The 23,000-nt window shown below is 38.9% G+C and overlaps 1 protein-coding gene across 3 annotated transcripts in view; it reads left to right on the forward strand.

Moving 5' to 3' along the window:
- The first annotated feature begins 252 nt into the window (after positions 1-252).
- Positions 253-23,000, forward strand: part of si:ch211-225b11.1 (uncharacterized protein LOC561694 homolog) — a 33,067-nt gene continuing 10,319 nt past the window's right edge. For 2 of the 3 annotated variants that reach the window (XM_047380507.1, XM_047380508.1), the window contains exons 1-7: positions 253-394; positions 582-779; positions 2,270-2,404; positions 14,515-14,725; positions 14,994-15,126; positions 16,435-16,569; positions 17,061-17,164. In XM_047380507.1, coding sequence (XP_047236463.1) covers positions 587-779; positions 2,270-2,404; positions 14,515-14,725; positions 14,994-15,126; positions 16,435-16,569; positions 17,061-17,164 — 911 coding nt within the window. In that variant the 5' untranslated portion in view covers positions 253-394; positions 582-586. The remainder of the gene's footprint in view (positions 395-581; positions 780-2,269; positions 2,405-14,514; positions 14,726-14,993; positions 15,127-16,434; positions 16,570-17,060; positions 17,165-23,000) is intronic. The other variant, XM_047380509.1, reaches the window with a different exon arrangement.

Consider the following 23,000-nt stretch of genomic DNA (forward strand, 5'->3'; position numbering starts at 1 on the left):
AATTATTATAATAATTTTCTCAAAGTTATAGGATCACATTCTCATCAACAATATGTGACCATCTGTATTTCAGTTTCTTAACAGCGTCCCTTGATTCACAAAATCTGAAGGTCACAAAATCTGTTCCAAAACCTGTTTAGGGCAAGTAACGCAATCTTTACGGTTAACGAGTCAGTGGAGTCGCTGTGAGCAGAGGCTTTTATTTCGAAATAACTCGCAGAGGGACACCTGTCGGTGAGAATGGCCAAAGACGCCTGTGGCCGTCCCACAAGTATGGGCTGAGTGAAAAAAGGGCTGGGGGTTTATGCTGTGATATTTTCTCTCCAGTGTTATTGCGGCTTATCTTATTGCCCTTCAGCCATCTCTGATTAGATAAGACACTGAGTTCAGGAAGGTAACTGGCTTTCTATTTATATGATCTAAGAGATTTTTTTCTGTCGGGTGCGTATAGGGTATTCAATAAACTACACTGATATATATGTAATCTTTATATATATACACTTTTAAATGTATATATTCGTATATTGTATAGCGTTATTTGTAATCACAAAACCCACCTATTTTCTACCCATCTCTTCAAGCTGCAATGGAGCTCGGAGCCGAAAACTCAAAGCCAGTGTCTGATGGCAAAGCCACCGCCGACACCCCTGCGGATGACGCAGGGGCTCAGAGACCCACGTGGAGCGGACAGCTGGAGTTCATCCTGGCCACTGTGGGATACGCGGTGGGACTGGGCAACGTCTGGAGGTTTCCTTATCTGTGCTACAGCAGCGGCGGAGGTGAGGCTGTCCGAGAGGATCCCGCCACTGTAATTAATGTAATATGCAAATAGCGACAAGTCTGCACAGATAAACAGATACGTTTCCAGGTTACGTTTCTGATTGGGCAACAGTACCAAAAAAAAAAAAAAAAAATCACAATAACTAGATGGCACCAGTTATACAGGTTTATTATTAAGCATTATTCCAGTTCTGCATGTCATGTAGAAGTTTAGATGAAAACACTTCATTTACAAGAATTGCTGGATGCTGTTTGTTGTTTTGCTTGAATCATAGGTACAGTCACTGGAGTCAGAATGACCTGTATGAGCCACATAATTTTATCTTTTTATTCACTTGTCTCAGTCATATCAGCTGCTAAGAAAAGTGCTGTACAGAACTTTAATCAGATATTAAAAACACAATACAGTTGAGTAGAGAGAAAACAATTAATAGAAATGTGTGATAAAGTTAAATATTATTAGTTCTACAAATTATAAAAGCACGGACTAGTCCCTAAATAAAACTGGGAAAGAAACTTCAAGAACAATTAAAATGAACAAGGAATTAAAATAAATAAATGAATAAAGTTCTTACCCACACACTTCTAAAAATCTTATTTAAAAACAAACCAGCAACATCATGGTCATTGACTGTCATCACAGGGGGAAATTACTATATAGTTTGTATTGAATTTATTGTTGTTTGTGGTTTTAGATTGAAATAGCAGAAATTAGCACATTCTGGAAGAGTTATTTTTTAATAGAAAAGTAAAATGTTTCGTTTGCTAGTTCATTAAAATCATTAAGAAGAACTTGGATTAAAGAAAATGCTTTTAGTATCTTCACTGAACAATTCACATTATTTTTCAGAAGTAAAGTCCAATTTAAAATTTGATTTCAATTGTAGTGTCAAGTCAAATTGAGAGAGAGGCAAAGAAAACCAGAAATGTTTTTACAATTTGTAAGTGATACAGTAGTGGAAAATATTACCATCAACTGACTGGGTTATTGGGATGTCAAAATTTTGTGTAAATGGATAATCCACCAAAGATTAGGTTTTACAGATGGGTTGTGGTTAATCATTCATAACAAAACAAAGCTCCACATCATGGAGTCTTTTGAGATCTCGACATGTAAAGGCCAAATCATCATTATGTGATCCCCTGAAGTCACTTTATTTCAGAGCTCAGGTAGAATTGGGCTTTAGCAGTACACGGGTCGTGTTTGTCCTGCACATCAAATCCACCGAGCTGCAAAACAGTTAATTATAGTGAGCACATTTTCACAATGTGAAAAACCTGAAACTTTAGGGGTGGTTTTAACTACCACAAGAAATAGGATCCATTAATGCTTAAGGATATTCTAGTACTTGAACATATGTTTTTACAAAAATAAATGTTTTATTTAAACCTTTTTCAAGAATTGTTCCTACTTTTGATTTCTAGAGATTTGACCCACGTAAGAATTATACAGACTTGCATAATAATCTTTTGCAACTTTTTGCTTTAGGTGCCTTCATTGTCCCTTACCTCACCATGGTTTTCCTGTGTGGCGTCCCTTTGCTCTGCATGGAGTTTGCTGTAGGCCAGTATACTCGTTTAGGGCCAGTGCATGCATTTGCCAAAATCTGTCCCCTCTTGAAAGGTGAGTGGCTCTCTGACTGATAGAGGCTCCTTGTTTTGATGGAAATAAACCCTTAATTGGGTTTTCTACATTCACTCACGAAAATGAACAAAACTTAGCATGTAAAAATAATTTAAATAGATGCAATAATTTAGAGACCTAATAAATATGTTGTTAGTTAACATGAAAATATGTGCTCAAAACTCCCTATACAGTTTTCTGTGTATCTTTTATTGCATATGAATAAGTTATAATATAATCAAAAAGTGGATTTATATAAGTAATTAAATTCAGAAACTGAAACGCTTGTATTATATAGAGTCTTTTCCCTCAGACACTGGCTTTGGGTACAGGGTCAAGTTCTGGCGGGTCATTGCAGTAGTGTTAGCAAGGTTAATGTTCTTGGTCTCGATCCTTCCATAAATGTGAGTTTTAAGCCTATATAACCTGCTAAAAATTATAATAAAAGTTGTCTACATGTCAACGGACAAGTCTGTAAATGTTTGAGTCTCTGTTAAAATACATTTGGTGATCAATATGTCACCCAAAGTGAAACAAACAAAAAGTGAGACAAGTATGCTTCTATGTGTGGTCTAGTCAGAGTGAAGTCAAAGATGAATAAGGAAAGACAAACACTCGTTACAACACATCACACCAAAAACAAGAGCAGATCATAATTTTTCAAAGCTGTGTTGGTGACGTTTTGCATGTTCAAACTGACAATAAACCAAACAAAGTTGTAGGAGGTACTTATGCAAGAGGACATGTACGTCCTACATTTCTACACTGTTATAGATCTGCACACCTCCACCTCTGAAACCCTCTTAATAATTCAAGCAGGCATTCAGTTCAGTTATAAATATATTTATATTCCACTGATGCCAAGTTTTCCTGTGCTTTTGCAATTGATACATTTCATTCATCAGATCCCTGTTCATTCTGTAAGAAAGCTAAACCCATTTTGTGAAATAAATGTCCTTGTGTTGGTTGTGTCTTTTATATTCACTGACGTCAATGGCAAATCATCCTCACTCTACAAAAAAAAAATCCTATTTAGGGTTATAAATTATCTAGTTTTTTTGTTATATAAAAAGAATCGTATTCAACAGTTACTAAGCTAGTAATATGTCAATGCTATTTTGACAACTTGTTCTATTTGTTGAAGGATGAAAACTTGTTCAGTGGAAAAGTCCACTACCACAAAAATTATTGTCTTGTTGAATGTTCAGAAAATTCTAGAGTTGATTATGAAGCTAAACATTGATTGTTGAGGACATACTCAAGTACAATGTGTGGATAATAAATGCAAATTTTATGAAAAAACCTGCATTGTTTAAACTTAATTCCCCTTTGATGTGAACCCTTTTCTAGACTCGTAATACAACGTGCTGCTATATAATTGTCACGTTGTGGTTTTGGGGTGGACTGAAGCGCAGGCAAGAACTTGGCAGCAGCATCTTCATCATGAACTTAAGTTTTATTCACAAGTCATGAACAAGCAAACATAGCAGAACCCACCGCAGGTGCAAGGTATGAGTACAATCGAAACTTCTGCGTTGTACTGCAGGAACGTAGCAAACACTGAGCAAAATCAGGTAATGTGATCGGAGGAACCAGCAAAGGACAAAGAAACAAAACCAACTAATATACTGAGGAAGAACAACTGCAGGTAATCAAAGGAACTAAGAACAGGTGAGACAAGGAGGCAGTAAGGCAGAGGGAGCAGGTGAACCTAATAGAACTAAATGAGGAAAAGGACTATAGACAAGACAGTGAGCCGACCCTAAAAGAAACTAAAAACCAATACTGAAAGAACAAACTGTGAATGAGGCAGAGGAAGCGAGGACAAGAATGAAAGTAAACAATAACAAAAGCTAATCTATAAAGAGGGACTGGAGAATTAAGATAAAGAGAACCAGACTGGGAGGACTAGGAAACAAAGACCGAATACAGTATAACTGAAAAGTAACAGAAATAGAAACTAATAAGCAGAAGAGTGCAAGGGGGGAAGAAACAAATACCTAACCACAAATAAAAAACAGAGAAACCAGAAGGAGAACTAATTAAAGAACCCAAGGAAAACAGAAAACAATCATAATAACAATGGCAACAATGACAATAAAGAGAAAACCATACTAAGTCATAAGAAAAACAACAGTAACTAAAGGAGCTTTGAACGAGGGGGGAAGAAACAACCAAACACTCAAAATAACACAAAGCCACCAGAGTCCAAAAGGTGACAGATCCTGACAATAATTGTTTGGAAAAAATGTGCAAATTTGTTTAAGTGAAAGTAAATAATTATGCATGTCTTATTTATGATCCACACCTTATTGCTATCTAGATCAAGCAAGCGCCCGGCCATTAACAATCACACACTGTGGCTATGAAATAAATATGCTGCCCGTCATGTTCTAACTTGAGATTTGTCTCCAAAGTTTTCTTATCTCCTTAAAAACAGAGATAGTCTACCTGGTCAAAACGTTTGGGTCCTTCACTTGATTTATCACTCATTTCTTCCAGGTTGTAGCGCTGTGCTAAACAAGCGCCAAAAGCAGGTAGTTTATTTTCTGTATGATCTGGTGAATGACTTACCTGTGCAACTCATTTTCACTTTACTGTTATATACTTTTCATGCTGCTGAATTACAGTGCCTAGCAAACGTACCTTCTGTGTTATGATTTGTGGGTGTTTTGGGGTTTTTGTTGGTCTTATTCACAGTTCAAGTTTTGAATAATGTTTCTGTTTATTTTTCTGGTCATGTTTTAGTCTTGTTCATGTTTTGTCAAGTTTGGTTTTTGGTTCTGGTCATGCTTTAGTTTTTGTTTGTTTGTATTCAAGAGTCTCTGTTCTTCTTCATCTTCTTCTTGTATTATTTTTGGCAGTTGGCAAATAACATGATGTGCATTACCGCCACCGACTGGTATGGAGTGTGGTTCTTCATGGTTTTAAATCTTATTTACTATTACAACAATCAAATTCTATTTATTAATTTAGTTTTTTTGAAAAATCTAATTATAATTTGAATATGTTTGCTACCTAAACTTCTTTGCAAAGTATCTCTCAAAATAAAATTTTCTTTAATACCTACAAATTCTCTCCTTAAAATTGTTATTTCTTGTTCATATTTATGACACTTCAGTATTACATGTTCTATTGTTTCCTCCTGTCCACAATGATCACATTTTCCTGTATTATGTTTCTTTATCTTGAACAATGTATAATTAAGTCCTGTATGTCCAGGTCTTAATCTTGTAATTAATCTTTCCTCTTTTCTGCTCCTTCTTCCAGTTCTTACTTCTCCTGCTATCTTGTTGATTCTGTAAAACCATCTTCCTTTCTTTTCTTCATCTCACCTTTTTTGCCACTCTTTCCTGATTCTCTGTTTAATTATATTTCTCGCCTCTGACTTACTAATATTAATTATAAAGCTAATGTTGTTTTTGTTGCCTTCTTTGCTATCCTGTCCGCCATCTCATTCCCCACAACTCCTACGTGTGCTGGTACCCATAAAAACACTAATATTAAACCCATCCTTTGTATTCTAAATAAAGTATGTTTTATTTCCAACAAAATGTCTGGTCTACCCTCTGAATGATTATGTTTTAAACTTAATAATGCTGAACTTGAGTCTGTACAAATTATTGTTTTTAATGGTTTTATATCCTCCACCCACTGCACTGCTAGCAATATGGCCAATAATTCTCCTGAATATACTGATAATCCATCTGTAATTCTTTTTCCTACTTTTATTTTAAATTCTGGTATTATAAATGCTACTCTTTTCTTTTTCATATATTTGAAATTTTTCTGCTATACTATTGATAATCCAATCCAATCCATCTTTTTCTCATCATGGTTTTAAAATATCACGTGTGGGATGATCCGGATTATTGCTTTGTAAGTTTATCCAGTAATTTATTGCTAACTGTTTCCTTTTTAGATCTAATGGCATCTTTCCCATCTCTACCTGGAGTGCTGCTATTGGACTGGTTCTGATTGCTCCTGTACAAATTCTTAAAGCTTGATGTTGTATAATGTCTAATTTTATAAGATGAGTGTTTGCTGCTGATCCATAAATTATACTTCCATAATCAATATTTGATCTAATTAATCCTGTATAAATTATTTTTAATGATGTTCGATCTGCTCCCCAATCAATACCAGCCATACATCTCATAATATTTAATATTTCTTTGCATTTATCTATGATTCTTTCTATATGTACTTTCCATATAATTTTTTCATCAAACCATATACCTAAAAATTTTATATTTTTTACTTGTTCTAAAACTTGATTGTATAATTTTAGTTTGATATTTTCTCTTTTCCTTTTCTGTGTAAACACCATTACTTTTGTTTTTTCCACTGAGAATTTAAATCCCCATTGTTCTATTCTAATAATCTCATCCTGTATTTTCTTTTCAATAAGTTTGATATTACGACCCCTTTTCCATATAGCTCCATCATCTGCAAATAGTGAACAACCGACTTCCTTACCAATATTTTTAAATACATCATTTATCATTATAGAAAACAATAACGGACTTATAATACTTCCTTGAGGAGTACCATTATCCATTATATATTTACCTGACAATTCTTGACCAATTCTTACTTGTATTGTTCTTTTTGTTAAAAAATCTTTAATCCAGTTAAACATTTTTCCAGTAATACCCATTTTATTTAATTTAATTAATAATCCTTCAACCCACATCATGCCATATGCTTTTTCTATGTCGAAAAATACAGCTACTACATTTTCTTTGTTTATTTGTGCTCTCCTAATTTCATATTCTAAACATAATGCAGAGTCATTTGTGCTTCTCCTTTTCTAAACCCATTTTGATTTCTAGATATATATCCATTAATATTTAAATAATATGTTAATCTATTATTAATAATTTTTCCATTATTTTACAAATATTTGATGTTAATGCGATCGGTCTATAATTTTCTGGTTTTGTGTTATCTTTTCCTGGTTTAGCTATTGGAATAATTATTGCTTCCTTCCAGCTCTGTGGCAGCTCTCCCTCCTCCCAGACTTTATTGTATAATTCTAATATTTTGTCTTTTGCTTTGGCATTGAGATGTTCTATCATTGTATAGTAAATTTGATCTTTTCCAGGTGATGTATTTTTTGTTTTCCTGGTAACAACGTTCAATTCTCCTTTTGAAAATGGTTAATTTATTAATTTATTAGTATCTGCATTATTTCGCATTAAATCTTTATATTTCATCTTTGTGATTTCCCTACCTTTCTTTCCTTCTTCACTAATATTATTTGAACTATGAATTTTACTAAATGTTTTAGCTAATATTTCTGCTTTTTCTTTATCTTCCGTTATAGTTGTATTATCTATTTTTAATATAGGATATCCATATTCTTTTCTAATACCATTCATTCTTTTAATTGTTTTCCAAATTTGATAAATTTTTGTTTCTCTCCCTACGGTATTACAAAAGTTTCTCCAATATTCTCTTTTTGCATTCTTAATGATCTTTCTCACTTTTGCTTGATTTCTTTTGTACTCAATTAGGTTCTGATAAATTTGGTTACTTTTTAACATTTTAAATGCTTTATTTCTTAATTTTATTACTTCACTACATTCTTTTGTCCACCATGGCACAATTTTTTTATCGTTCTTTCTTCCTCCTTTTTTTATTGATTCTTCTGCAGCCTGTAAGATTTTTTTACAGATATTTATATTTAAACTTTTTATATCAATTGACTCATCTATTTCTTCCAATTTCTTTTGATTTAAATATTTAAATTTTTCCCAATCAGCCTTATTAAAGTTCCATCTTTTATATAACCCTGTATTCCTGTTATTTATTAATATTCCTATTATGATTTTAATGGGGTAATGATCACTGCCTACTGTTGTATCTTTGTCAATGTCCCACTCACAGTTATTGGCTAAATAATTTGATACTATTGTTAAATCAATCACAGACTCTGTACATGTTTTTACATTAATTCTTGTTCCTCTTCCATCATTTATACATACCAAATTATTTATTTCCATTATTTCTTCAATAACTTGTCCATTTTTATCATTACATTTTCCCCATAATGTGCTGTTAGCATTAAAATCTCCACACCAGATTACTTTTCCTTCTAAATACCCCATTAATTCATCCATCAACTCGAATGTTAATATTTTACATGGATTATAAAAATTTATTATCTTACATTTTTCTTTTTTATTGTAAATTTCAACTACTATGTATTCTAAATTTTTACCTTTTCCTAATATCTGATATTGTATTCCTTCTTTTATAAATATTCCACATCCTCCTCCACTTCCTTCTATTCTATCCTTTCTGACACTATTGTACCCTTTAACCACAAAATCTAGGTTTGGCTTTAACCATGTCTCCTGTATACATATAATTTCTGGTTTTTCTTCAATTCCATCTATATACCATTTAAATTCCTGTCCATTAGCGATTAAGCTTCTTGCATTCCACTGTAATATTATCATACAGGTCCTTCTCAAAATATTAGCATATTGTGATAAAGTTCATTATTTTCCATAATGTCATGATGAAAATTTAACATTCATATATTTTAGATTCATTGCACATTAACTGAAATATTTCAGGTCTTTTATTGTCTTAATACGGATGATTTTGGCATACAGCTCATGAAAACCCAAAATTCCTATCTCACAAAATTAGCATATTTCATCCGACCAATAAAAGAAAAGTGTTTTTAATACAAAAAATGTCAACCTTCCAATAATCATGTACAGTTATGCACTCAATACTTGGTCGGGAATCCTTTTGCAGAAATGACTGATTCAATGCAGCGTAGCATCTTATGGAGGCCCAGGATGCTTCGATAGCGGCCTTTAGCTCATCCAGAGTGTTGGGTCTTGAGTCTCTCAATGTTCTCTTCACAATATCCCACAGATTCTCTATGGGGTTCAGGTCAGGAGAGTTGGCAGGCCAATTGAGCACAGTGATACCATGGTCAGTAAACCATTTACCAGTGGTTTTGGCACTGTGAACAGGTGCCAGGTCGTGCTGAAAAATGAAATCTTCATCTCCATAAAGCTTTTCAGCAGATGGAAGCATGAAGTGCTCCAAAATCTCCTGATAGCTAGCTGCATTGACCCTGCCCTTGATAAAACACATTGGACCAACACCAGCAGCTGACACAGCACCCCAGACCATCACTGACTGTGGGTACTTGACACTGGACTTCTGGCATTTTGGCATTTCCTTCTCCCCAGTCTTCCTCCAGACTCTGGCACCTTGATTTCCGAATGACATGCAGAATTTGCTTTCATCCAAAAAAAGTACTTTGGACCACTGAGCAACAGTCCAGTGCTGCTTCTCTGTAGCCCAGGTCAGGCGCTTCTGCCGCTGTTTCTGGTTCAAAAGTGGCTTGACCTGGGGAATGCGGCACCTGTAGACCATTTCCTGCACACGCCTGTGCACGGTGGCTCTGGATGTTTCTACTCCAGACTCAGTCCACTGCTTCCGCAGGTCCCCCAAGGTCTGGAATCGGCCCTTCTCCATAATCTTCCTCAGGGTCCGGTCACCTCTTCTCGTTGTGCAGCGTTTTCTGCCACACTTTTTCCTTCCCACAGACTTCCCACTGAGGTGCCTTGATACAGCACTCTGGGAACAGCCTATTCGTTCAGAAATTTCTTTCTGTGTCTTACCCTCTTGCTTGAGGGTGTCAATAGTGGCCTTCTGGACAGCAGTCAGGTCGGCAGTCTTACCCATGATTGGGGTTTTGAGTGATGAACCAGGCTGGGAGTTTTAAAGGCCTCAGGAATCTTTTGCAGGTGTTTAGAGTTAACTCGTTGATTCAGATGATTAGGTTCATAGTTCGTTTAGAGACCCTTTTAATGATATGCTAATTTTGTGAGATAGGAATTTTGGGTTTTCATGAGCTGTATGCCAAAATCATCCGTATTAAGACAATAAAAGACCTGAAATATTTCAGTTAGTGTGCAATGAATCTAAAATATATGAATGTTACATTTTCATCATGACATTATGGAAAATAATGAACTTTATCACAATATGCTAATATTTTGAGAAGGACCTGTATATTTCTATCAGCTGGGGTTCCTCCTTGCCTTCCATCTGTTTCCAACTTTTTATTAATGTTTTCCCAAGATCCTTCTTTAAACCATAAGAACTTTTCTGCTCCTCTGACTATTGTTTTAATCTTTTCTGTTTTGTGTTTAGCCTGTTCAGTGCAGTTAATGACATAAGCTATGAATAATATCAGTTTTTCCACAGACATTGTAACATTTTCCTGTGATTCTACTTTCCTTTGTTGATAATCTGGAATCCTAATTTGACCTTCATCCCTTGATCTTTCATTCTGGACATTTTTGACTGCTTCAGCATAGCTTATGTTTTTAGTCATCTTAATTTGTTGAATTTCTTTTGCTTTCTTCCTTACTTCACATCCCCCGAATGTGACTCTATGTTGCCCTCCACAATTGCAACATATTTCCTGCACTTCTTCCCCACAATCTTCAATCCGATGGTCTTCTCCACACTTTGGACATCTTTGTTTTCCTTTGCAGACAGCTGCTACATGACCATATCTCTGACATTTAAAACATCTTCGTGGTGGAGGAATGAAAGGCCTCACAGAAAAACTCAGATATCCTATTTTAACATTTTGTGGCAACACCTTTTCTTCAAAGTCTATTAAAGTTGACAGGCTTCCTACTCTTTCACCATTTACATTTTTAGTCAATCTTTTGAAATTTTTCATCTTTGCACCAACAATGCTTTTTTTTAACTTGTCTATATCTTCCTCCAGAGGAATGCCATAACCCCGAATGATTTTATCTTCTCCTATAATCTTTCTCTCTGTCACCGTTTTCTCGCAAATGTTTTCAACTTGTAAAGCCTTTCTTCTTTGTTCTTCGGTTTTACACAACACCAGTATATTTCCATCTCTCAATACTTTCACCATTTCAACATCTTTTATCTTTTTTTTTATTTCTCTAGATAGTGAAATAGGACTCAGGTTCTCTTTTTCTTCTTCATTTTTTATCTTTAATATTATTTTACATTCTTCCCTTCCAATTTTCCTCCTAACTACTTTCTCTTCTTCAGAACTGTTTTCTTCCAGCTCTCTTTTACTCCTTTGGCTGTCTAACATTTTCCCTTCTTCTGCTTTACCTCTTCCGCGTCCTCTCCCTCTACTTACTGGCGTCCATTCATCAAAGTCCATATTGTCCTCTTGTGTGTCCATTCTGAACCATTCACATACCAGTTTATGCCTTTTACTGCCACTTCCAAAAGTAAATAATCTCTGACACTGTGGGGTTTTAAGGAGTCCGGCGTTTTCAGACAGGTCTCTTCCTGCCTGTCTGCTCTTCTCCAAGGATTCACATCTGTGTCTCTGTTTTTGCCCCAGCCACGTTTTGTTCTGTCTGTTAATTAACATTATCTGGTTCACCTGCACCTAGTTAATCTGTCTTCTTGTTTCACCTGGTCACACTCCATATTTACACACCTGTCCTGTTTATTCCTCGCGGAAACATTCTCAGATCATTCTCATTTCTTGTTTTGTGGATCATGCCAAGTCTGTCCTGCCTGTCTGTTTATTGTTTTGTTCCTGCCTCTTCTGAGAGTGAGTTTTTGTTTTTTTAATTAAATCGTTTTGCACTTACCGTCATGCTGCCTGCTAGTCTGCATTCCGGGGTCCTCTATCTCGCAAGCCATAACATTCTGCCATTGTCTCACCTTACCAACGTAAAACCTTAATTTATTTTTTGTTTTTTTTATGTGTTAGGCGAACATTCAGTGATGCATAATTGTAAAGTACATAATAAATGATGGTTTTTAAAGCTTTTACAGTTCAAAGGAGGAAAAGAGTACATTTATATATAATCCCTTTTTCCTGATTCCCCTAAATATAATTCAGTGGCACCAAGAGGGAGCTGTTCTGTAAAGAACATCAGCAAATGAAGGTTGGCTTTTAAAAACATCCCAAACTTTGAACATCTCAATGTTCAAACCAAAATCTGAAATTGGAAAGAATGTGGCACATTTTTATTCTCACAAAGACATCACAAGACTTGTTTTTCCAGCATACCTCGCAGAAGCTTGAGTCCACTGAAGCACAGATGTGATTAACATCCACATGAATAAAAGGAACCAAGGGTTCCCAGACCATTGCCCAAATCATCACCATGCCTCCACCGCCTTGCCTTTTGGTTGGCCTGCTTCCAAGATACAAACTAACATCCAACAACAAGGTTGTACATTTTGAAGCACATAAGAAAAACTTTCTGCACACAGCCTCTCTGAAGAGAATCATTAAAACATAAAAATTGATTAACTTATTAATATAACCCTTATGCTGTGATTGATTCCTGTAATTAATTTCCATATTATACTGTACCTTTAAACAATGACAACCCAGTTCTTGTTCAATTGTATTAGTTCCGCTATAGCTAACCACAGATGTAAGAATGACAAGACAGAGGGAGAAGCAAATAAATTCTGTATTTGGTTTATGTAATGTCATGTAAAAAATATAGGGACACCCTAAGATAACCTGCATGCGTTTCTTACATAGCTGAAAGTATGGATATTAAATATCAATTACTATTTTAGCAATGATGAAAAATTCAAGTAATGTTATTGAACCACACAAAAACTCAAGGAAAGACATTTTATATTTTTTTGTAATATGTAGTAAATTAAAATGAAAGGTGAGGAACAAATTAGTGGATCCCCACATTTGTTCCAACGACAGCTTAAACCATATACAGGCATATCACATGAGTACAGCATTACTCAGTCTTCTGAGAGACGTTTGTTTTTTTTCAACCGCAGAAATGTTGTTTGGTGTGCCCCAAACTGTTGACGTAAGCGTGAACACCATGAATGAAGGAGAAGTCTGAGGATTTCAGAAAAATAGCATAGATACCAGTTTATAGCTCTGGTAAGGGATTTAAAGATGTCGGAAAAAAATTTGAAATAAGCCATTCCACTGTACAGAACGTAATCTACAAGTGGAAGACATTTGAAAGAACTGCCATCCTGCCCAGGTTTGGCCAACCAAGCAAGTTAATCATGACAGCAGACTGCAGGATGCTAAAAGCAGTCATAAAAACCTTAAAATGTCATCATGGGACCTACAGCAGGCTATTGCTACAGTAGATATGAAAATGCAGAAAGAGAATACAAAGGTTTAACTTTCATAAATGGTGTGCAGGGAGCACACCATTGCTCTGTAGGAAAACTGTAAGAGCAGATTAAAATTTTCACAGAGAACAAAGACAAGAGACAACAGTTTCTGGAATAATGATATTTTGAAAGATGGGTCGACATTTTTTTGTTTGAGCACCAAAAGACAGGACATGTTTGGCATAAACCAAATAGCGCATTCAAGAAAAAACAGCATACTACATGTAAAGCATGGTGGTGGAAGTGTCATGGTTTGTTGATTCTTTGCTGCAGCAGGACTTGGCCAGCTCATCTCCATAGAATCCACCATAAATTTTATCATGTATTAGAGAGAGCCCGAGGAATATTCGGGACCGTCTGTAAAAAGATGAAGGCTGAAGCAGAACTGGACCATACAACATGTCAAGGACCCAAAACATTCTAGTACATCCACCATGGACTGGCTGAGAACTAAAATGTTCTATTCCATAGATAACAAATATGATTAGACATAGATATACAAACATTTTTCAATAAAGAACTGAGTGTTTAAGGGGGTGTCCTATTTTTTCCCATGACTGTGTGTTTAACCATTGTTCACTATTTGTTAGTGAGGGAAGTTTTAATATTGCTCTGCTCTTCTGCTGAGTCACTTCTCCGTAATAACATTAATGCGCTACAAAACCTGACCCACTCAGACTGTTGTTTCATGATTGAATAATTTACAGCTGTTACAGGACTTTGGTCTCCTCTTTGTGTTATTTTCAACAAACACACACAGCAATGTAGGATTTCAAGAGAATGACCTAAGCAATCCCTTGTGTGTCCAGAAAGAACAGGTTCTACCTTAGACTACAGTAATAAGTTATTCTTTGAGTTAAATGTTTAACTTCTTCAGTGCAGATTGCAGGACCTCTGCTGAATCATGCCTTATGTTGCCATCTGTTCTTCCAAATATCACTCCACAGGTGTAGGTCTGGCCACAATTGTTATTTCCTTCGTCTTCTGCACGTTCTACAATGTGCTCATGGGCTGGGCCCTTTTCTACTTGTTCAACTCGTTCAGAGGAACTCTCCCCTGGTCATCTTGCAACAACACTTGGAATGTTGTTGGAAACTGCTCCAGTGGTTTTCCTGGCAATGCCACCCACCTGCAGTCTTCAAGCCAACAGTTCTTCGAGTGAGAAGCCTTCAGTTTACATATTTGTGCTAAACATGGTCTGTAGATCTTTCATTTAATTTACAAGCACTTACTCGAATTATGTAATTTTTAGTTTGAGCAATTCGCTCAATGTCACTTATAGGCCTTTTCAGAAATAAATAAATATGTGTTCTCAGATTATTTTATGTGCAAACAATTATTCAATCTTTTATTATTGCTCATTAAGTCAAGCAAAAGGGAGGGATCTAGAAATAAAAATATTAATGACTTTTTTCAATTTTTCTAGTCACAAACTTTTAGAGAAGACCAGTGGCATTGATGAAGCTGGTGGCCTGCAGTGGGAATTATTTGGCTGTCTTCTTCTTTCCTGGATCATCATTTATTTATGCATATTTAAAGGAGTCAAATCCACTGGCAAGGTCTGAATAATCTTTGTTTTTCCACCGGATAAATGTATATACAGTGCTCTGAAATGGTATTTTGGTCCTTACAGATGTTATCTGGTGTTGTTTTTTGTCACTCTTTTATGCATCGGATCATGAAACACATTTAATATCAGTATTATATAATATATATTTATTAATGGAAAAGCTATCCAAGCCAACCTATTCCTATGTGACAACATAATTGACCCCTGAATCTAATAACTGGGTTTGACATATTTGAAGCTGAAGCTGCAAATCAGCCCCAGACCATCACACTGCCGCCACCATGTTTTACTGTCAGTATTTTTCTTTTTTATTCTGAAATTGTGTATTGGTTTTATGCCAGACATAAGAGGATAACCCCTTCCAAATAATGACAATTTCTGTTATGTCAGTTCAAAGAAGATATTCTATTATTATCTATGTGGTTTTCTTTGGTCATCAGTGACTCTAACATGTCCTTTTTGTCTAGTATCCTCCTCATTGTTTAATCATGAACATTGACCTTAACTGAGGTAGGTGATGACTGCAATGCTTTAGATGTTTTTCTGGGTTCTTTTGTGACCTACTGGATGAGTTGTTGGTGCGGTTTTGAAGTAATTTTCTTAGACTGGCCACCCCTGGGAAGGTTCAGCAGAGTTCCATGTTTTCTTCATTTGTGGATAATGGGTCTTACATTGGACTGTTGGAGTACCAAGGCCTTAGAAATTACTTTGTAACCCAGACGGATTAATGTAAATAGTATTTTTCTGATCTATTTTTTAGATCGTGGCATGATGTTTTGTTTTTTAGATCTTTTACCCTATTTCACGTACCCATACTGGCTGTATTGGTGTCATTTCTAGATTCTACAGGTCTTGCAGTGATCAAGCCTGCATGTAGTTAGTAAAATGTTATTTTAAAAATGTAGTCAATCCAAATTCATTCCAGATTTAGCAAAAAAAAATAATAATAAATGGACAAAAGAATTTAAAAACAGAAGAAATCTGTAATGGAGAAAATTTGTTTCGACAGCGCTGTATAATGATGATATGGATTAATGTAGTACCGCTCTTATTCTTGTCTTTGTTTTGAGGCTGCTGGACAATTTGGTAGGATTAATAATTCTAATTAGCTATGTCATGTCATGGCGTAGTGTTTGTTTTCCTATACAGAACATTTGAATACTTTTTGACCAAACCAGTTAAAATAACCATGTTTTAACCAGACTTTGATAATTACTTGCAAACAAAGCTGGTATCCAAAAGATTAACCTGCTAAACCCACTCAACAATGTCTTCTCTCCTGTTTTGGTCTACATAGGTGGTGTATTTCACTGCTGTTTTTCCATACTTTATCCTGTTCGCTCTGCTTATCAATAATGTCCAGCTTCCTGGAGCCAAGGAGGGCATCCTTTATTTTGTAACACCTGTTTGGAGCAAACTGTTTGACGTCAAGGTGAGACTGTGAGTGATGAAGCAACAACAAACATAGACTGTTAGAGTTTATACCCATCTTGAGTATGTATATCAAACAGTAAGACTTGTGATATGTTTCCTTTTCTTTTTGATGTAATTCATTTCAGACTAGTTCTGTTCAAGTGTAAAACATGGCAAATGTCAAGATGTCAAAAGAAAGACATAAGTAAATAAAAACACAGGCCTTTATTTGGTTGCAATCTCCAACCAAATTATCTGAAATGCCCCTTTTTTATTTCTCAGTAAAATCAAACATTTTAAGTATTTTGAACAGATCTGACATGCAGTGGCTCCAACATGAGCAAAGTTTTCATCTTTGTTGGTAATGCTGAGTTTTGCAATGTTCCTCTTTTAAAATATGACCCCATGAACAAATAAAAGGCAAAATAAAGAACATAATGGAATTTAAAACTAATTCAAATTAAACTGTATAAACCCTGGTCCTTATGTTTCCTTCTGTTTCTGTCACAGGTTTGGATCAATGCTGCCGCTCAGGTGTTTAACTCACTCGGAATAGCATACGGCTGCATGATTTCAATGGCTAGTTACAACAAGTTCAACAACAACATCACAAGGTAAAATGTGATTATTCACTGTATTTAAAAAAATAAAAGCTTTATTGTATGTTTGAGCTACAACCAACAAGTTCAGTGGTTCTCTTTAAAAAGGAGAGCAAAATTGATTTCATAATGACTTTACCCTGATATTACACTGCTTAAAACACTCAAAGTATCCTTACATTCTATAAAAAATACTACGGGAAATAGGGCTGCTTAATTATGGAATAAAATTATAAGGATTTTCATTTTGGTCAACATTAAAATCATCAACGTTGTCGTCGTCTTCCGCTTATTCAGGACCGGGTCGCGGGGGCAGCAGACTCAGCAGAGACACCCAGACGTCCCTCTCCCCAGACACCTCCTCCAGCTCCTCCGGGGGGAGCCCAAGGCGTTTCCAGGCCAGCCGAGAGACATAGTCCCTCCAGCGTGTCCTGGGCCGTCCCCTGGGCCTCCTCCCGGTGGGACGTGCCTGGAACACCTCCCGAGGAAGGCGTCCAGGAGGCATCCGGTATAGATGCCCAGGCCACCTCAACTGGCACCTCTCGATGTGGAGGAGCAGCGGCTCTACTTCGAGCCCCTCCTGGGTACCGTACGGAGGAAGCTCACTTCAGCCGCTTGTATCCGGGATCTCGTTCTTTCTGTCATGACCCAAAGTTCATGGCCATAGGTGAGGGTAGGAATGTAGACCGACCGGTAAATCGAGAGCTTCGCTTTTCGGCTCAGCTCTCTCTTCACCACAACGGACTGGCACAGCGGCCCCATTACTGCGGCAGCCGCACCGATCCGTCTGTCGATCTCCCGCTCAATTCTTCCCCCACTTGTAAACAAGACCCCGAGATACTTAAACTCCTCCACTTGAGGCAGGAACTCCCCTCCAACTTGAAGAGGACAAGCCACCCTTTTCCGGTCGAGAACCATGGCCTCGGACTTGGAGGAGCTGATCCTCATCCCAGCCGCTTCACACTCGGCTACGAACCGCCCCAGCGCATGCTGTAGGTCTTGGCTAGAGGGGGCCAGCAGGACCACATCATCTGCAAAAAGAAGAGACAAAATCCACTGGTCCCCAAACCAGACCCTCTCCGGCCCTTGGCTGCGCCTAGAAATCCTGTCCATAATAGTTATGAACAGGACCGGTGACAAAGGGCAGCCCTGCCGGAGTCCAACATGCACCGGGAACAGGTCCGACTTAGTGCCGGCAATGCGAACCAAACTCCTGCTCCGCTTGTACAGAGACTGGATGGCCCCTAATAAAGGGCCCCCGACTCCATACTCCTGGAGCACCCCCCACAGGGCATCACGAGGGACACAGTTGAATGCTTTCTCCAGGTCCACAAAACACATGTAGACTGGTTGGGCAAACTCCCATGAACCTTTGAGTACCCTGTAGAGGGTATAGAGCTGGTCCAGTGTTCCATGGCCGGGACGAAAACTACACTGCTCCTCCTGGACTCTCCTCTCCAATACCCTGGCGTAGGCCTTACCAGGGAGGCTGAGGAGAACCCCTCATGACGACTATTAAATCGAGGGACGAGACGTCGCCCGGTACGGCGGAGCCGGGGTCCCACCCTGGAGCCAGGCCTGGGGCCGGGACTCGTCACAGAGCGCCTGGTGGCTGGGTTGCTCCTCGCGGGACCCGGCCGGGCCAAGCCCGAATCCCCCAGTGGGCCCACCACCTGCAGGGGGAACCGTGAGGGACCGGTGCAAAGAGGATTGGGTGGCAGACAAAGGTGTAGACTGCAGCGGCCCAATCCCCAGATGCTTAAGCTGGCTCTAGGGACGTGGAATGTCACCTCGCTGGGGTGGGGAGGAGCCTGAGCTTGTGCGGGACGTCGAGAGATATTGACTAGAAATAGTCGGGCTCGCCTCCACGCACAGCGTGGGCTCTGGAACCCATCTCCTCGAGAGGGACTGGACTCTCTTCTACTCTGGAGTGGCCCACGGGGAGAAACAGCGGGCTGGTGTGGGTTTGCTTGTTGCCCCCCAGCTCAGCCATCTCGTGTTGGGGTTTACCCCGGTGGATGAGAGGGTTGCAGCCCTGCGTCTTCGGGTTGGGGACAGGTCTCTGACTGTCGTTTCAGCCTACAGGCCGAGTGGTAGTGCGGAGTACCCGGCCTTCTTGGCGTCCCTGTCTGGGGTACTGGATAGTGCCCCTCCTGGAAACTCTATTATTCTGCTGGGGGACTTCAACGCCCAAGTGGGAAACGACCGTGACACCTGGAGAGGCGTGATCGGGAGAAATGGCCTCCCTGATCTGAATCCGAGTGGTGTTTTGTTACTGGACTTCTGTGCTAGTCACGGATTGTCCATAATGAACACCATGTTCAAACATAAGGGTGTCCATCAGTGCACTTGGCACCAGGACACCCTAGGCAGGAGGTCGATGATTGACTTTGTTGTCGTATCATCAGACCTTCGGCTGCATGTTTTGGACACTCGGGTGAAGAGAGGGACTGAGCTGTCCGTTGATCACCACCTGGTGGTGAGTTGGATCCGCTGGAGGAGGAGATAGCCGGACAGACTTGGCAGGCCCAAGCGCGTAGTTAGGCTCTGGCGGAGCCCTTGGCCAGGGATGTATTCAACTCCCACCTCCGGGAGAGCTTTGACTAGATTCAGGGGGATGTTGGAGACATAGAGTCCGAGTGGACCATGTTCTCCGCATCTATTGTCGATGCTGCTGCATTGACAATAACTGCGGCCGTAAGGTCTGCGGTGCCTGTCGCGGCGGCAATCCCCGAACCCGGTGGTTGACACCGGCAGTAAGGGACGCTGTCAAGCTGAAGAAGGAGTCCTATCGGCTGTGGTTGGCTTGTGGGACTCCTGAGGCGCCTGACGGGTACCGTGAGGCCAAGCGTGCCGCGGCCTGGGCGGTGGCAGAGGCAAAAACTCGGGCCTGGGAGGAGTTCGGTGAGGCCATGGAGAAGGACTACCGGTTGGCCTCAAAGCGATTCTGACAAACCGTCCGCCGCCTCAGGAGTGGGAAGCAGTGCTTCGCCCACACTGTTTACAGTGGGGGTGGGAGGCTGCTGACCTCAACTGGGGACATTATCGGGCAGTGGAAGGAGTACTTCGAGGATCTCCTCAATCCTGCCATCACGCATTCCCTGGTGGAAACAGAGGCTGTGGACTCAGGGTTGGACTCTTTCATCACCCAGGCTTAAGTCACCGAGGTGGTTAAAAAGCTCCGCGGTGGCAGGACTTCGGAGGTGGATGAAATCCGCCCTGAGTACCTCAAGTCTCTGGATGTTGTGGGGCTGTCATAGTTGACACGCCTCTTCAACATTGTGTGGCGGTCGGGGACAGTGCCTCTGGACTGGCAGACTGGGGTGGTGGTCCCCCTTCATAAGGGTGAGGGTGTGTTCCAACATTAAATCATGATTATTTTAAAAGGTTATTCACCAAATTTTTAAAAAAGCAATTATTTGAGTTGAAGAACAATGAATTGTCTCGAACCATAAAGATTGGCCAGATATCTTCTAGCTGAATCTTTCCTTAAACAACTGAGAACAGCTACATTTGTTTAAATGTACTATAATGTATAATAATTAAACACTAATGAAAAAAGCAAAGTAGTGTCTTTGAACAATCTCTGAAAAAAAAATCCAACCTGAATCTAAATAAAAAACATTGAAGTATTAAAAAATTTACCAAATAAATAACTAGAAAAATTTGCATTTCCTGCGAAAATGCAGTGTGAATGCTGTAAGCTGGATTTTTTAGCTGAAAGCTGGCAGAAACAAGCTGATATTGACTGCAGAAAATCTGCTGAAACCTGATAAATTACAAGAAATAGCAGAAACATTAGCAAAGAAAAACTGTTATCTGATCTGTTTAAGCAGGAAGACTATTAGCTATAAAACAGCTTAACAATGTAAAGTTATCCCAAAACTACTTGTTGAAACAGTTGTTGAAATGCAAGAGCTGCCCACTGATAAGCTGAAATAGCATAAACTGAAGCAAAAATATAGTCTAAGAAGTTGAAGTCAGTGCTAAAATACATAAAACAAATTGCAGAAAATTCAGAAAAAGAATGAAATAACATATACGCTGAAGAAACACAAAAACAAACAAGAAATTGCCTAAAAAAGGCAAAAGTGTTCTTCAGTTAAGAAAGAAGAGAGGAGAAAAAGAAGCTAAAATGCTAACTTTAGCATATTGGCTATCACTAGCATGAAAGCTGATATTAATTTAACCCATCTACCATGCAAAAAGCAATGTGTAAGCTAAAATTAGCTAAAATGCTAATGCTTACTACAGCCTATATTCAAAAGTATATGAAATTGGCATTTAAAATGATTCACTCTTCAGCATACATACAATAATAGTAATAAAAATAATAATAAACTAGAACATTTCTGAAGAAATGTAGATGGGGCCTGCCTCTTGGTGCATGCTTCTCAGACCAGAGTCAAAGGTTGTGGGGCTGAGGTACAGAACCAAAGCAACAGAATGGTGTGCATCACAATTGAGGGTACAAGGTTAAGATGTCTATCTAGACCTGTTCTTGTTTCACCAGTAATCATGCGTCCTTGCAATGCTTTCGCAATCGCCAATAAATAAGAGTCCTGTTTAGAGATATGTAGTAATAGGTGCCACCAGGCAATGGCATGGGAGTCAAGCCACTCATTGTTCTCCCTTCATTGCCATGGGAGGCCCCAACAAAGGAATGTTGAGACTTCTACAGGTCCTTCTCAAAATATTAGCATATTGTGATGAAGTTCATTATTTTCCATAATGTCATGATGAAAATTTAACATTCATATATTTTAGATTCATTGCACACTAACTGAAATATTTCAGGTCTTTTATTGTCTTAATACGGATGATTGTGGCATACAGCTCATGACAACCCAAAATTCCCATCTCACAAAATTAGCATATCATTAAAAGGGTCTCTAAACGAGCTATGAACCTAATCATCTGAATCAACGAGTTAACTCTAAACACCTGCAAAAGATTCCTGAGGCCTTTAAAACTCCCAGCCTGGTTCATCACTCAAAACCCCAATCATGGGTAAGACTGCCGACCTGACTGCTGTCCAGAAGGCCGCTATTGACACCCTCAAGCAAGAGGGTAAGAAACAGAAAGACATTTCTGAACGAATAGGCTGTTCCCAGAGTGCTGTATCAAGGCACCTCAGTGGGAAGTCTGTGGGAAGGAAAAAGTGTGGCAGAAAACGCTGCACAACGAGAAGAGGTGACCGGACCCTGAGGAAGATTGTGGAGAAGGGCCGATTCCAGACCTTGGGGGACCTGCGGAAGCAGTGGACTGAGTCTTGAGTAGAAACATCCAGAGCCACCGTGTACAGGCGTGTGCAGGAAATGGGCTACAGGTGCCGCATTCCCCAGATCAAGCCACTTTTGAACCAGAAACAGTGGCAGAAGCGCCTGACCTGGGCTACAGAGAAGCAGCACTGGACTGTTGCTCAGTGGTCCAAAGTACTTTTTTCGGATGAAAGCAAATTCTGCATGTCATTCGGAAATCAAGGTGCCAGAGTCTGGAGGAAGACTGGGGAGAAGGAAATGCCAAAATGCCAGAAGTCCAGTGTCAAATACCCACAGTCAGTGATGGTCTGGGGTGCCGTGTCAGCTGCTGGTGTTGGTCCACTGTGTTTTATCAAGGGCAGGGTCAATGCAGCTAGCTATCAGGAGATTTTGGAGCACTTCATGCTTCCATCTGCTGAAAAGCTTTATGGAGATGAAGATTTCATTTTTCAGCACGACCTGGCACCTGCTCACAGTGCCAAAACCACTGGTAAATGGTTTACTGACCATGGTATCACTGTGCTCAATTGGCCTGCCAATTCTCCTGACCTGAACCCCATAGAGAATCTGTGGGATATTGTGAAGAGAAC

The sequence above is a fragment of the Girardinichthys multiradiatus genome, chromosome 12, assembly GCF_021462225.1.
Source record: "Girardinichthys multiradiatus isolate DD_20200921_A chromosome 12, DD_fGirMul_XY1, whole genome shotgun sequence".
Taxonomy (NCBI): Eukaryota; Metazoa; Chordata; class Actinopteri; order Cyprinodontiformes; family Goodeidae; genus Girardinichthys; species Girardinichthys multiradiatus.